The following is a 14,479-nucleotide window of genomic DNA, read 5'->3' on the forward strand; positions in this document are numbered from 1 at the left end:
AGATATTATTGTGTGAAGCTGTTGAAACATATGCATCCCAAACACCGAGAAACAGCAGCCAGCCCAGCACGCAATATTGTCCTTACTCATTTTCACATTTCAATCTTCAACGTCCGATCTACTTTCATCTGACGGAATATATTTCTCCACGCTTCTCTCCCACTATCCTTTGATCCACCCTTTTCGTCATGGCTCATATTCTTCCACGATTACCATCTCTCCACCGTCCGATTGAATTGAAATCTAAGGGTCGTTAATTTCTCTGCACTTTTCCCCTGCAAATTTCTCTCTCTCTAACATTAATATCCCGCTCTTTTTCTCTTTCTAAAACGAAGTTTTTTTTTTTTTCATATTTGTTTGTCGTTTGTCTGTGTGAAAAAAAAATTGAGAAGATAATGCAGGAGCAAGCATCTAGTTCGATTGCAGCTAATTCTCTGCCTTCTAGCAGTGAAAGATCTTCTAGTTCTGCTCTTCAACTTGAAGTCAAAGAAGGTCTGATCTCTCTCTTTGGTCTATGTTTTATTAAGATAATATCAAATTCTAATATTTTCTGGGTTAGTTTTCTTTTCTTATATTTTTTCTTTTTAATGATACAGTAATATATTTCGTTTAGAGTTTCTAAATTTCTATGAGTTTTAATTATTCTAAGATTTGGTGCCCTGGGTGTGAACTAGTAAACCATTTTCTCGAAAATTTCCAATTTCTTTCTGGATGTTGTGTAATGTAAGATTTCCTGTATTGGGAAATTTTTTTTCTACTAGTAAACTCTTCTGTTCGAAGTTCCGAAACTTCTTTCTGGGTTGTTTAATGTAAGATCTTCTATGATGGGTAGAGCTTAATTTTCATTTTTGGTTTATACTTCTCTTTCTTCATGATCCCGTTGTAGCTCGAAATTTACCTATTTGGGTTTATAAACTGGCCCTACGATTCTTCACTTTCCCGGAGGGAAAGTTCTATAAAGATTTATGTTTTCTTTGTCTTTAATGTTGCATTACTAATTTCCAATAGAACGTTCGAGACTTTATTTTGTTGATCAATAGTTTACATTTATATAATTTCAGGTATGGAGAGTGACGAGGAAATCAGGAGAGTGCCGGAGTTCGGCGGTGAACAGGCCGGAACCTCTGCCTCCGGTCGTGACGCCAGTTCAGTTGCGGGTCGAGATCGAGTTCAGGCTCCAGGGGAGGGTCAGACTCCAAGAAAGAGAGGGAGGAGCCCAGCTGATAAAGAGAACAAGCGGCTAAAAAGGTAACAATGATTTTACCGTTTTGCCCCATCTAGCCGTTTCATCTGGGGCCACAATTACTAGGAGGTATAACATTTTGGTGATAGTGATGGTGTATTGTGTGTGTTTTCACGGGGGACGAAACTGGAAATTTTAGGTTGCTGAGGAATAGAGTTTCAGCTCAGCAAGCAAGGGAAAGGAAGAAAGCATACTTGAATGAGTTGGAAACAAGAGTCAAAGACTTGGAAAAGAAGAACTCTGAGCTTGAAGAGAGGCTTTCCACATTACAGAATGAGAATCAAATGCTTAGACATGTACGTCATTATCCCCATCACTATCATCACCATCATGCTGTATTTTATCCATCATTAAAGGGGCATTTTGGGTGTTCTTTATGATCATGCCACATCTAATCGTATGGTTCACTAAATCATATCACATGCTTGTGATTTTCACAACTCATAACACTTATTATTATATAAGGAATATGTGCAAAATCAACAAGTGTGATTGGCTATCATCTATTCTTGTCAACTTAGAGAGGCTTAAAGAAATGGAAAATGGCTGTTCAAGAAGAAAGAAACGGAAAATGAAAGGTCATGAGCTAAATTATTAATGGGGTATGTTAGGTGAGCCCCAACATCATCCACATGACCATATTGTCACGACTGATATCTTGTTTGATTTCTTTTAGAGGCTATCTATAAGATCTGTAAGGTATTTGAGCAAAAAAGGCAGGCAAGTGTGAGAACAAAATGGAGCAAAAATCTTTAGATTTGTATAAGTATCCTTAATGTTCCCAAAGACTTTCCTTTTTGATCATTTGTTTGCCTGCACCACCATATAGTGATAAATTGAGGCTTTGAGCATGAATTCTTTCGGGGCTTTTGGACTGGACCTCAGTTGTGTAGGTTAGTGTGGGCTTGTGGACTTGGCTTGTTTCAGCATGGGTCATAAGATTTGTTGCAGCTATGGGGTTGTGGTTCAGTATGCTTGGATTTCATCTTATTTTAGGGGATGCCTCTTCAAAATTTAAGCACTGGAGTTCCAATTCCACCATGGAAAAACTGATGCTTTGCTTGTGAGTTTGCCTTGCTGGATTCCATTACATCTCACAACACACATACAAAACGTTAGGTTAACCTGATCCCCCGGATGGTTTGGCAGGTTTAAAACTCGAATTCATTAGAACAATGTCAAATATTTTCACAAGCTAAGCTAGCTAAACTGTCATAAGTTTGGAGAAGAAATGCATGATAATGAAGAGGCTAAAATAGCTAAATGTTTCATTGGCAGTTGTTGACCTCATATTTTGGATCTTTTGTGGCAGATATTGAAGAATACTACAGCAAGCAGGAGAGGAGGCAGCAGTAATACTAATGGAGATGGTTCTTTGTAGGTGAGAAAATCAGAGGAGGGTATCTGAGATAGTAACGGTGAATGTGCAAAATTTTTCCTGGGGCATCAGATGAATTTATCCTGAAGTACCTGGTTCAGTCCTTGTTCTGATGCTGACTCTCCATGGAAGTTTCTTCAATTTTAAAATTCGCCATGGCATTTTGGGCATGTGCTCAATGTATCCGTGGTGGGGCCACGAGGGGTGGGGACTGGGAGTAGATTGCTAAGATGCTATGTGTTTTGCATTTTGTTGAGATGTCTTTTCTATTTATACATGAAGGAAAAGGGTGGGGGCGATAGTGAGGATCACCCAGAATTAGCTGTCTTTTAATAAACAAAAGCTACAGTGGTTGCCCAAAATGAGAAATATTGTGTCGGCATTTTTGTCTTCTGTAGTTCTCTTAGATCTTGAAATGTTTTTTATTTGTATCAACAGAGTGTTATTATTCCTTCCCATCTAACAAAAACTTACTAGTGAGTACTTCTTTTCTTTTTAAGTCTAAGGTTATAGCTGATCATTTTCAGCCGCGAGGGTTGGTTGCATCCTCAACATTTTTATGGTTCTATAATTCAACACTCTGCCCTAAACCTAAACCAGCTATGAGCTCGCCAAACAAAAACTTTTTTATAAGAGATCGTCTAGAGTTAGCATATAATGTAGAGATCATCTACTTCTAAAAATATAGGAGCCAATTGCCCACTACTCTAACCCTTGCAAGCACCACAATTACTAATATTTATACTCCAAGGCATGCATTCATAATATCCTCTATGCCACTTTACCTTCACTCCATATACATTTTTCATAACACATTGTTTTGTTATTTTACAAATTCAACCCTAATTTGTCATTTCTTTTCTGATTCAAAAAGTATATAGAGATTAAAAATGTTCGTCTCACATTAGCCACTAATTCAAATTTAAAATCAATTAGGTTAAGAAATGATAGTTGAACCTGTTCAGAAAAATGAAAGATGTTATTTATTTAAATTAGTATAGAAATGTTAGATTATTGATAAAAATAAAATAAAATTTATGCTAATTACAAGCAGATGAGATAGTAATGTCAATTTTATTAACAAATGAAACATATTTATATAAAAAAAAAAATGAAAAATTAAGTCCACCGACAGCCACTAAAATAACCAAGTAAAGCTACCGACAATTACCGGTAATTCGCGGTACAGCCTGTTAACAGTAATATAAACGTTCAGCTGTCTATCTTCCTTCCTCCCTTGACAACCGATCATAAGGCTCCAAAAGATCTGGCCACGTTGCTCAATACGATTGGGTGTAACTTTTTTGTTTGTAACAGCCAATAGATTAATTACATGTCTTTGAGCTCACATAAAAGTAGATACAGTTTGTTTAAATTGGGGAAGCCACTTCTAGCTGTTTGTGACGTGGCTTAGCTGCTCAGCCAACTTCTTTTATTTATTTTGCATGAGTTAAGCAAAATCATTTTTTTCTAGAAAGTAAAATATACAATTCAAAGAATCTATTTTAGAAATTGACATTTAAAAGTGCTTTATCAGTTATCTATAGCATTCATATAATTTTCTTTATAATATTCAAAGTTTAAATTGAACAATGTGTAGACTTAGATTTTGTAACCATTTATTTAGTTGATTTTTTTTTTCAATTAAAAAAAATTTACAAATATATTCTGAATTATGGAGATTCAAATTTTTAAGATAACAACTATTTTTAAAATTAGAAATGATATATAAGTTATCTTTAAAATTTGAAACCAACCATATGTAAGGAGTTGTTTATAATGATTATAAGAAATAAAATTATGTTTATAATGATTACTACAATAATATTTTATTATTTAGTCATAATTTTTAGATAGAAACTTATTCGAATTATTAATTTTTTGATAATAGAAAAGTAAATATTTTTATATAAGTAGCTTTTTTTAGCCGTTAAATTTTTCTGTTTAGAAATATAAAAAATGATATAACTATAATAGTTAATGTTCTCTTTCACATTTGAATCGAAGCAAATTAAAAAATATATCTTTCCTTACTTGAAAAATTAAAATGACAAAATTTTTTAAAATAAAATATATTAACTATTTTATTTTTAAATTTTTATAATGATGTTTTAAAAAATTTACAAAAAGTAAGACAATAATTTTATTATATAATAACAATCTCTCTAGCTTTTTTTAAAACTTTCTCTCCATTTAAAAAATTAAAAGACAAAAATTGTTATCATTATTTTCCTTTCTTATTTTTCTTTGCATTTCTAATCTATTAATATTTATTTTTTACTTATTTTCTTCGTTTTAATTTAATGTATAGATAAAATAATTTAAAAGATTAAGTATTACGTTCTTATAGTCGCTGAAAAAAAGTAAAAAATTATAACATTAAAAGTTTTATTAAATCTAAATAGTAAACATTTATTTTTTGTAAGATTAGAGTTTTAAATTCGAATTTTTATTTTTACATTAGGCGAATTTTCGTTTTCACAACCGTAAAATTCAAACTACTATTTGTTTGGAATGCAAGAAGGCTCAAGCCAAGCCAGACGTCTGGCTGAGAGAGGAGCAACCGGTTCAGCAAGTAAATTTTGTATATTAAGACAGGCAAGTATAAAATAACATAAAAAAGAAGATAATAAAATGACAAGCATTGATAGCTAGACTGATAGCTGGAAGAAGAAAACACAAACACACAGTGAAAGAGAGAATAGATGGCGTATTGAGTGGGTGAAGAGTACACAGGGTCGCAAAGTCCATCATTGCTCTCTTCTCTTCACTTTATCACTTGCATTTCCCTTTAGATCTATCTCTGTTTAAATAAGAGAAGAAGTTCGAGTGATCGAGATTCAAGAATCATCAGAATCCCCACCATGGAAGCAACTGCTGGCATGGTGGCCGGATCTCACCGGAGAAACGAATTGGTCCGGATCCGCCACGATTCTGATAGTGGGGTTTGTTTTCTTAGCTCACCCATTTCATTTCAAAGCTCCATTCTTTTAATAAAAATATTTGTTTTTGACTGAAGGCCTATGACTTTGCTAGCATTTTAATGTGGATCTGAGTATTAGCAATCTTTATCTGAGTTGGAAAATTGGTGAGCGGGTCTTTATTAATTTTTCCTTTTAACAATTGAGAATTGACTGTTAACTGGTTGGAGTGCATTATTATGTTGGGATCTAGCTGTTAGCAGTCTAAAAGTGAGTTTTCAGTTAGATGTGGAGTTTTTTTTTCTTTTAGTTAGATCAGCAGTCATTTCTTTAATATCTTGATACAAATCCGTTTGATTTTCATTTTAATAACCATTTTTAAAGTAAATTCTTATTGTTATTGAATGCTCTGTGGTTTTTTGGTCCCGAGAATTGGTTGATGTGTGAGAGTGACTTCTGAACTCAAAACTTTGGACTTTTTGTGGTTCGTTTAGATAAACTTTGGTATTTGATTTGGACTTGAACATTGAAGTTAGTCCTTTCATCATCTATTTGTTTTTTACCTGAAAGCTGAATTGTCTTTATCATTGTGATTTTGATTCCTGAATCATTTTAAGGAAATATTCCCATTCGGTTGCTTACTTCTCATTTTCTTTTTTTGAGAAATAATGGCTTTTGGTGTCCTTAAAAACCAATATCATACATTAGGCACGAGCAATATTGGAATATAATGGTGATTTCTGTGCTCATCGCAATTATCACATAGTATTTGTTTCCAGAATTCTAATTTTTCCATTGTCAACGACTAATGCAGCCCAAACCCCTCAAGAATCTGAATGGCCAAACCTGTCAGATCTGTGGTGATAACGTCGGACATACAGCCAGTGGTGACACCTTTGTTGCTTGCAATGAGTGTGCCTTCCCAGTTTGCCGTCCTTGTTATGAATATGAGCGGAAAGATGGGACTCAGTCTTGCCCCCAATGCAAAACTAGGTACAGGAGGCACAAAGGTTAGCTTCTTTGCTGAATGTTTCTTTAGGATCTTGTTATAAAATTTGTGTTTGTCTTGAGTCAGCAATGCTCTGTCTGGTTATTTCAGGGAGTCCTCGAGTGGAGGGAGATGAGGATGAAGATGATGTTGATGATCTAGAGAATGAGTTCAGTTATGCCCAAGGTAATGGCAAGACAAGGAGCCAATGGCAGGGTGATGATGTAGATCTGTCAGCATCCTCCCGTCATGAATCTCAACAACCAATTCCACTTCTTACCAATGGACAGCCGGTAAGCAGATTGGTCAGTAGACATGCAAATCTTTTTGTGTATCATGTACTGGATTCGCAATAGAATCCTTTAGTGACTTATATTGTCTACGACGTGGTATTCCAAAATTTTGGTCAAATTAGAAGTGGGTCAGGTTGAATAGATTGAAAATTAAGTGGTGGCTTGCATGTGTCTTTACTCTTGTTAATCTATTCTTCAAACTGGTAGTGCTAAAAGAGCCATACCCTTTCTAGAGCTTCTATTGTCAAGCAAATTCAGTACTGTCATGAGTTGTCCTACCTAACATTTAACATGAACTTTCAGTTATATGTTCTGGTTTGATAAATTCTTTTTCTTCTCTTGCAAAAAAATTTTCCATGGACATTGTTGCCATTTGTCAGCTGGCTAGCTAGAACAATTATTTTCTCCGAGGCATGTTAGCGCTAACTGTTAGGTTTCTGGTTTTTGGTTTTGCAATAATCTGGTAACTGTTATGTGTCCTATTGCCAGGTTTCTGGTGAAATTCCCTGTGCTACACCTGACAACCAATCTGTACGAACAACATCTGGTCCTTTGGGTCCTCCAGAAAAGCATGTTAATTCATCTCCTTATGTTGATCCTAGGCAGCCAGGTAATCAAGTAACCTGAATTTTCTTGCCTAGTATTTCTTAAATAAGTTTCTACTTTACTGCACGAGTTATATGAATTTTTGAGTTGACCATGTCATTATTGCTGCAGTACCTGTCAGAATTGTGGACCCATCAAAGGACTTGAATTCTTATGGCCTTGGCAATGTTGACTGGAAGGAGAGAGTTGAAGGTTGGAAACTCAAACAAGAGAAAAATATCATGCAAATGACCAATAGATACACTGAAGGGAAGGGAGACATGGAAGGCACTGGTTCAAATGGAGAAGAACTCCAAATGTAAGCTTCTGCAGTGAAAATTTAGTTTGCCTGCTTTAGGGTTAAAGTGAAATGGCAAATAGGGTTAGTTGATAATTAATCATTTTATGTTCTGACAAGCACGTTACTTGCAATGATTAAGCATTTTGCATTGATACTTCTTATGTCACAGGGCTGATGATGCTCGGCAACCTTTGAGTCGTGTGGTGCCTATTTCTTCCTCTCACCTGACCCCTTATCGTATTGTAATCATTCTTCGGCTTATTATTTTGGGCTTCTTCTTGCAATATCGTGTCACTCACCCGGTGAATAATGCATACCCATTATGGCTAACATCAGTTATCTGTGAGATTTGGTTTGCTTTATCATGGCTTCTGGATCAATTTCCAAAATGGTATCCTATCAATCGTGAGACCTATCTTGACAGACTTGCTTTGAGGTTAGTTAAATGCAATTTTAATGTTAATGGTTTCACCACAATATGTCTGATTCACAGAGAATAAAATGGTGTTCTTACCTTCTTATTCACATCTTATGTTTGCAGATATGATCGTGAAGGGGAACCATCCCAGTTGGCACCTGTTGATGTATTTGTTAGTACAGTGGATCCCCTCAAAGAACCTCCTCTTGTTACTGCCAACACAGTTTTGTCCATACTTTCTGTTGATTACCCAGTCGACAAAGTATCCTGCTATGTTTCAGATGATGGTTCGGCAATGTTGACATTTGAAGCCCTTTCTGAAACTGCAGAGTTTGCAAGGAAGTGGGTGCCCTTCTGCAAGAAGCACAATATTGAGCCTAGGGCACCTGAGTTTTATTTTGCCCAAAAGATTGATTATCTGAAGGACAAGATACAACCTTCTTTCGTGAAAGAGCGCCGAGCAATGAAGGTGAGTCATGAAGCAAGATACTTACTGCTATAAATTGTTCTGCTGAAGTGGAATTTTTTTCTTTTTTCGTTTTATGTGTTCAACATTGCTGTGAAAATGAGGATGATTTGTGTGTTGCAGAGAGAATATGAAGAATTCAAGGTGCGAATTAATGCACTTGTTGCTAAAGCACAAAAGATGCCTGAAGAAGGTTGGACAATGCAGGATGGTACTCCTTGGCCTGGAAATAATCCTAGGGACCATCCGGGAATGATCCAGGTACTATCCTGCTTCCTATGCGTATTGGATGTCATGATTCTCTCTCATAACATTCTTACAATAATGATTTACCTATTTTCCTCTATGGGAAAGAACAGGTGTTCTTAGGGCACAATGGGAGCCTTGATACAGATGGAAATGAGTTACCTCGACTTGTTTATGTTTCTCGTGAAAAGAGACCTGGCTTCCAGCATCACAAGAAAGCTGGAGCTATGAATGCATTGGTTTGTCATTTCTTATCCCATCTCTTACTGCCTGTTGATCTCAGATTAACACTAATTTTCAGATGTATGTCATTACAAAACTATTTAGCAAATTGCCATTTAATTTCATTTAAAAGGATATTGGCAACTACTGTGCACTGTGATTTCATTCAAGATGAATAATTGACATATGGCATGGTGGCAGGCATGTAATGTTTCTACTAAGCTCAAACTTTCTTCTAACTTGGTTTATCTGTGTTTTTTTCAGATTCGAGTTTCAGCTGTCTTGACCAATGGTGCCTATCTTTTAAATGTTGATTGTGATCATTACTTTAACAACAGCAAAGCTCTTAAAGAGGCAATGTGCTTCATGATGGATCCTGCCTATGGCAAGAAAACATGCTATGTTCAATTCCCACAGCGTTTTGATGGCATTGATTTGCATGATCGATATGCCAATCGCAATATTGTGTTCTTTGATGTATGCTCCGGTTGATTTGCATTAACTAAGTTTTGAACTGCTTTCATGTTTATTTTTTAAATGGCTTATAAGTGTTTTATTCTTATTAGATCAACTTGAAAGGGCTAGATGGTATCCAAGGTCCGGTCTATGTGGGAACTGGTTGTTGTTTTAACAGGCAAGCGCTATACGGTTATGATCCGGTCTTGACAGAGGAAGATTTGGAACCAAATATTATTGTCAAGAGTTGTTGTGGATCAACAAAGAAAGGTAGTAATAAGAAATATATTGACAAGAAGAGGGCAATGAAAAGAACTGAATCCACCGTTCCGATTTTCAATATGGAAGATATCGAGGAGGGTGTTGAAGGTTCGTTTTCCATGATATTTTTCCTTTAACTTACCCTCATTTCTTAGTTAATATAACCTCTAAAAGATTGCAACTTCATTAATTTGACTTGTTCATGAACATGGTACGTCTTATTTATGCACATGGAGTTATATTTTGGCTGTTGTCCGGTATTGAACGGCCATTCACCCCAGTTTGTCCAATTTTAATCTTGTTTATATTTCCAGTTAGTAACAAATTTCAGTTTGAGATTTTATACTGATTGTGATCGAAATTTATGATAATAAGAGTATATTTAGCATCTTCTGTTCACTTCTTATTTTATCCTCTGCAGGATATGATGATGAGAGGTCACTTCTTATGTCTCAGAAGAGTCTAGAAAAGCGTTTTGGTCAGTCACCGGTATTTATTGCAGCAACCTTCATGGAACAGGGAGGCATTCCACCATCAACCAATCCTGCATCTCTTCTAAAAGAAGCCATCCATGTTATTAGCTGTGGATATGAAGACAAGACTGAATGGGGCAAAGAGGCAAGTCTAACTTAACTTGGCTTTAGCAGTTCATCTACAGTAGCTTTCTCCTCTCCTCCCTTGTTCTGTATGTCTGTATTGTATCATTAGCTGATTCTCTTTGTTTTCTTCCAGATCGGATGGATCTATGGTTCTGTGACTGAAGATATTTTGACTGGCTTTAAGATGCATGCACGTGGTTGGATATCGATCTATTGTATGCCTCCACGCCCAGCATTTAAGGGATCTGCTCCTATCAATCTTTCTGATCGGTTGAATCAGGTTCTTCGATGGGCCTTGGGATCAATTGAGATTCTGCTAAGCAGGCATTGCCCCATATGGTATGGTTACAATGGGAGGTTGAAGCTCCTGGAGAGGCTGGCATATATTAACACTATTGTCTACCCACTCACCTCTATCCCACTGATTGCTTACTGCACGCTGCCTGCTTTTTGCCTTCTAACCGATAAATTTATTATTCCCGAGGCAAGTGGCATTTTACTTCATTTCCACCAAATTGTTTAACTTGAACTTTGTAAACTTTTGAGGACATATATTAGTCATGGAACTTATGACTTATTTTGTATTTACTTTTTTTCAGATAAGCAACTTTGCTAGCATGTGGTTCATTCTCCTCTTTGTCTCCATTTTCACTACTGCAATACTTGAGCTCAGGTGGAGTGGAGTCACGATTGAAGACTTGTGGAGGAATGAGCAGTTCTGGGTCATTGGTGGTACATCAGCTCATCTTTTTGCTGTGTTCCAAGGGCTTTTGAAGGTGCTTGCGGGGATTGATACCAACTTTACTGTCACTTCAAAAGCTTCTGACGATGATGGGGATTTTGCAGAACTCTATGTGTTCAAGTGGACATCTCTTCTCATTCCGCCAACTACAGTCATTATTGTCAACTTGGTGGGCATTGTGGCTGGTGTTTCGTATGCCATAAATAGCGGCTATCAGTCATGGGGTCCACTATTTGGCAAGTTGTTCTTTGCACTATGGGTTGTTGCTCATTTATATCCATTCTTGAAGGGTTTACTGGGTCGGCAAAATCGTACACCGACAATTGTCATTGTGTGGTCCATTCTTCTTGCTTCTATATTCTCCTTGTTATGGGTCAGGATCGACCCTTTCACATCGGATGCGGCAAAAGCTGCTGCAAATGGTCAATGTGGCATCAACTGCTAGATGGATTTGCAATCATTTTGTTGCCATTTGCCTTACAAGCCTACCCTTGTGTATATAACAAGAAATGAAGGTACTGAGATGGGTTATAAACTTGTTAATTTATGTAATGTTAAACTCATATGGGAGGAAGTTTAGAACATAAAGAACCTTCCATGTCATATGTTGTTGTCGTTCCCACAATGTTAGTAGGCCCTTTGGACTTGAAAAGGTTGTTTGTCATTGTTGTGCAGTTTTATGGTGGCTTTTGGTAAAAGCATATAGATACCTATCCAATTCATGTTATTCTTTGAAAAGGTTATGGAGCAGTTTTATTTTGTTCTGAAGAGGTTCCTGATTGGAAACTAGATCTCAGCATTCAGTATTATATGAATCTTATGATTCTACTGATTGGTCCATGTTTGGATTTCACCTGGTTGGATGCATAATCTCTTAGAAAAGGAAAAAGAATGGGAAAAATAATAGACGGAAGACGTACATCATGGCATGGTCAAGGCAGCTGTTGCGTGCACCATGACAAAGAAGAGTTAGCTTCCGTAGTGTAACTTAGCAAAGAGAAAATGAAGAAAGAAAGTATCTGTAATGTACAATTGAAAGTAGCATTGCTTATCCAATCTTTCAAACAAAACTTGGGCAGCTTTTCCTCTAATTAAGAGACTGCCAACCCAATGTATTAAAATATGAGGTGAGAAACCGAAAGACTTCAGTTAGTGTACCAGTAAGGATAATTATCGAAGCTCACTTATAATCTTTATACTCTCTGTTCCACTCTGATAGGTGTTTCTTTCTCTCTCTTTTTCTTTTCATTTTGCGCTACAAAATATAATCTATTCTTTTAATTGTTAATTTGATAATTAATTGTTGAAAACACTTATTTTTATTAATTAATACAAGTAATATCACTTTCTATTATATTTCTACCTTTGGAATATTTTGTAAAAAAATCTTTTACAGAGAAGATGACAATAATGACAATAAAAGAAAGTTTAAATTTGTAATCTGTTTATAACAAGAGTGAGGGAGCAGTAATAATCTTATCATACCTTATATATAATAAGTCCTAGCTTCTTCATATTATTGGGCCATATATCCCATACGCATTGGGCCTATATTTAAATCTAAGCCCAAGTTTAAGTGGTAAGAAAAGAAAATTGAAACGACGTGGTCTAATCTAACAAATGCGGATTTATAACAAAAACCCCTAAAAATTGAAGGAAAGCAACAAGGTCAAGGGTTTTTAAGGAAGGGATTTTATAAATTGCAGCAGCAGCCTCCTCTGTCGTAAAACAGACCCCACTCTTTTGCAACTCCACTAGAGATAGAGATAGTACACAAATTTTACAATCTGCAAGTGAAATTAGGGTTCTTATAAGCTTTTATCTACAAGAAGAAACTGATAAAGGAGGAGGAGGAGGAGTAGTAGTAGTTAGAATGGAGGCTGTAACAGAAGGAGTAAACAACATGAACATAAATGATGCATCCAACAAGAAAAACCGCATCCAAGTCTCTAATACGAAGAAGCCCCTCTTTTTCTACGTCAATCTCGCCAAGGTATTCTCTACATGTTTCTGTGAATTAGATCTCTTTGTCCATCTGTATGTATTTTTACTTTTACTTTCCCCCCATACTTATGTATTTTGCAGAGATACATGCAGCAACACAATGAAGTTGAACTGTCTGCACTTGGAATGGGTATTCTTTGTTTTCTAATTTTAAGTTTTTATTTTTATCGTTATCATTATTTTTACTCTTAATATTGACTATTTTTCTTATTATAAATTAAACATATGTATATATACAGCTATAGCAACAGTTGTGACCATTGCCGAGATATTGAAGAATAATGGGTTGGCTATTGAAAAGAGTAAGATTTTTTTTTTTTCTTTCCTTTCCTTAGAAGTATTTGTTTAAAAGTTTTCATTTTCGGAGCTCGATAACTTAGTATTCCGAATAACTTATAACATAGAGATCATGACTTCGACTGTTGACATGAGGGAGGATACAGGAGGACGCCCCGTCCCTAAAGCTAAGGTATTTTCTCCAAATTAAGAAATATTCATATTTGGCGTTGAATATTCTAAACTATTATTGTACCATGAAATGAATACCTTGCTTAGGTTTAAAATTGTGCCCGCTGCTTTCAGACTTGTATGAGAAACAATCAGAATCAACATTTGGATACGTGATATGCGTGGGAGTTGTGGAATTAATAATCAATTATGGATCCCTTTTTCTGATTGAATTATAAGTTATAGAGTAAGCAGATTGAGGATGCTCTTGGATGGATATCATATCCAAATATGAAGTCAATGTCAGGCGTCCGTTTTGGAGATTTAAGCTTTGCCCTTGGAAATACCAAATTATACATAATCTGCTTGTTTTTCTTTTCTGCCCTACTTTTTGTTTTTGAGATTGAAAGCCTGACAATGTGAGTTTGCTTTCTGCTAGATTGAGATATTGCTAGGGAAGACGGAGAAGTTTGATGAGTTGATGGCTGCTGCTACAGAGGAAGGTACTGATAGCGAGGAGCAGAGCTGAGCTTGAACTCGTGTCTCAAGTTCTTTTATTGTGGGACATCTGTAACAGTATTGTTTTAGATTGTATTTTCAAGTTCTTTAGCGGTCATAATCTCTCTGTTAGGATTGTGTTGTAGAAACAATGCACTTATTAAAAATTCAGATTCATTTCCAGGTTCAATTCAGTCTGAAGTTAACTGATTCTTGCTCGTTTTCTACTGATTCTGACATTTTCGATTTGCTGAATGTTCTATCATTGGCATTCTATTGGCTTCTAAGTCGACCCCCCCCCCCCACCTTGGGAAATATGACGTTTAATGGTCGACATCTCGATTCTGACTTGTCATGGTACATTGGGATATAATATAATAACAGAACAAATTAGCAGAACATACAAAGTAG

The 14,479-nt window shown here is 35.9% G+C and overlaps 3 protein-coding genes across 3 annotated transcripts; all 3 read left to right on the forward strand.

Annotated features, from left to right (window-relative positions):
• Positions 1-3,113, forward strand: LOC8259475 (transcription factor HY5). The gene is made up of 4 exons (XM_002515491.4): positions 1-492; positions 1,062-1,248; positions 1,383-1,539; positions 2,556-3,113. The coding sequence occupies exons 1-4, from the start codon at positions 396-398 to the stop codon at positions 2,622-2,624; spliced, it is 510 nt and encodes a 169-aa protein (XP_002515537.1). The 5' UTR covers positions 1-395; the 3' UTR covers positions 2,625-3,113.
• A 2,132-nt stretch (positions 3,114-5,245) lies between these two features.
• LOC8259474 (cellulose synthase A catalytic subunit 1 [UDP-forming]) lies at positions 5,246-11,889 on the forward strand. The gene is made up of 14 exons (XM_002515490.4): positions 5,246-5,566; positions 6,357-6,552; positions 6,642-6,823; positions 7,313-7,433; positions 7,541-7,727; positions 7,879-8,145; positions 8,251-8,596; positions 8,717-8,854; positions 8,953-9,078; positions 9,326-9,538; positions 9,628-9,886; positions 10,200-10,396; positions 10,511-10,861; positions 10,977-11,889. The coding sequence occupies exons 1-14, from the start codon at positions 5,486-5,488 to the stop codon at positions 11,562-11,564; spliced, it is 3,252 nt and encodes a 1,083-aa protein (XP_002515536.1). The 5' UTR covers positions 5,246-5,485; the 3' UTR covers positions 11,565-11,889.
• An 875-nt stretch (positions 11,890-12,764) lies between these two features.
• Positions 12,765-14,258, forward strand: LOC8259473 (uncharacterized protein At2g34160). The gene is made up of 5 exons (XM_002515489.4): positions 12,765-13,112; positions 13,205-13,253; positions 13,363-13,425; positions 13,528-13,592; positions 14,010-14,258. The coding sequence occupies exons 1-5, from the start codon at positions 12,993-12,995 to the stop codon at positions 14,097-14,099; spliced, it is 387 nt and encodes a 128-aa protein (XP_002515535.1). The 5' UTR covers positions 12,765-12,992; the 3' UTR covers positions 14,100-14,258.
• Positions 14,259-14,479: the final 221 nt, after the last annotated feature.

This window comes from Ricinus communis, chromosome 3, assembly GCF_019578655.1.
Source record: "Ricinus communis isolate WT05 ecotype wild-type chromosome 3, ASM1957865v1, whole genome shotgun sequence".
In the NCBI taxonomy this organism is placed as follows: domain Eukaryota; kingdom Viridiplantae; phylum Streptophyta; class Magnoliopsida; order Malpighiales; family Euphorbiaceae; genus Ricinus; species Ricinus communis.

Bases quoted from the DNA above. Each gene is read 5' to 3' on its own strand.
- LOC8259473 (XM_002515489.4), top strand. From the start codon at position 12,993: ATGGAGGCTGTAACAGAAGGAGTAAACAACATGAACATAAATGATGCA. The intron at 13,426-13,527 runs GTAAGATTTTTT...CTTATAACATAG, and splicing joins TGGGTTGGCTATTGAAAAGA to AGATCATGACTTCGACTGTT. The intron at 13,593-14,009 runs GTATTTTCTCCA...GCTTTCTGCTAG, and splicing joins GCCCCGTCCCTAAAGCTAAG to ATTGAGATATTGCTAGGGAA.
- LOC8259474 (XM_002515490.4), top strand. From the start codon at position 5,486: ATGGAAGCAACTGCTGGCATGGTGGCCGGATCTCACCGGAGAAACGAA. The intron at 8,597-8,716 runs GTGAGTCATGAA...TGTGTGTTGCAG, and splicing joins AAGAGCGCCGAGCAATGAAG to AGAGAATATGAAGAATTCAA. The intron at 10,862-10,976 runs GCAAGTGGCATT...ACTTTTTTTCAG, and splicing joins ATAAATTTATTATTCCCGAG to ATAAGCAACTTTGCTAGCAT.
- LOC8259475 (XM_002515491.4), top strand. From the start codon at position 396: ATGCAGGAGCAAGCATCTAGTTCGATTGCAGCTAATTCTCTGCCTTCT. The intron at 493-1,061 runs GTCTGATCTCTC...ATATAATTTCAG, and splicing joins TCAACTTGAAGTCAAAGAAG to GTATGGAGAGTGACGAGGAA. The intron at 1,249-1,382 runs GTAACAATGATT...TGGAAATTTTAG, and splicing joins GAGAACAAGCGGCTAAAAAG to GTTGCTGAGGAATAGAGTTT.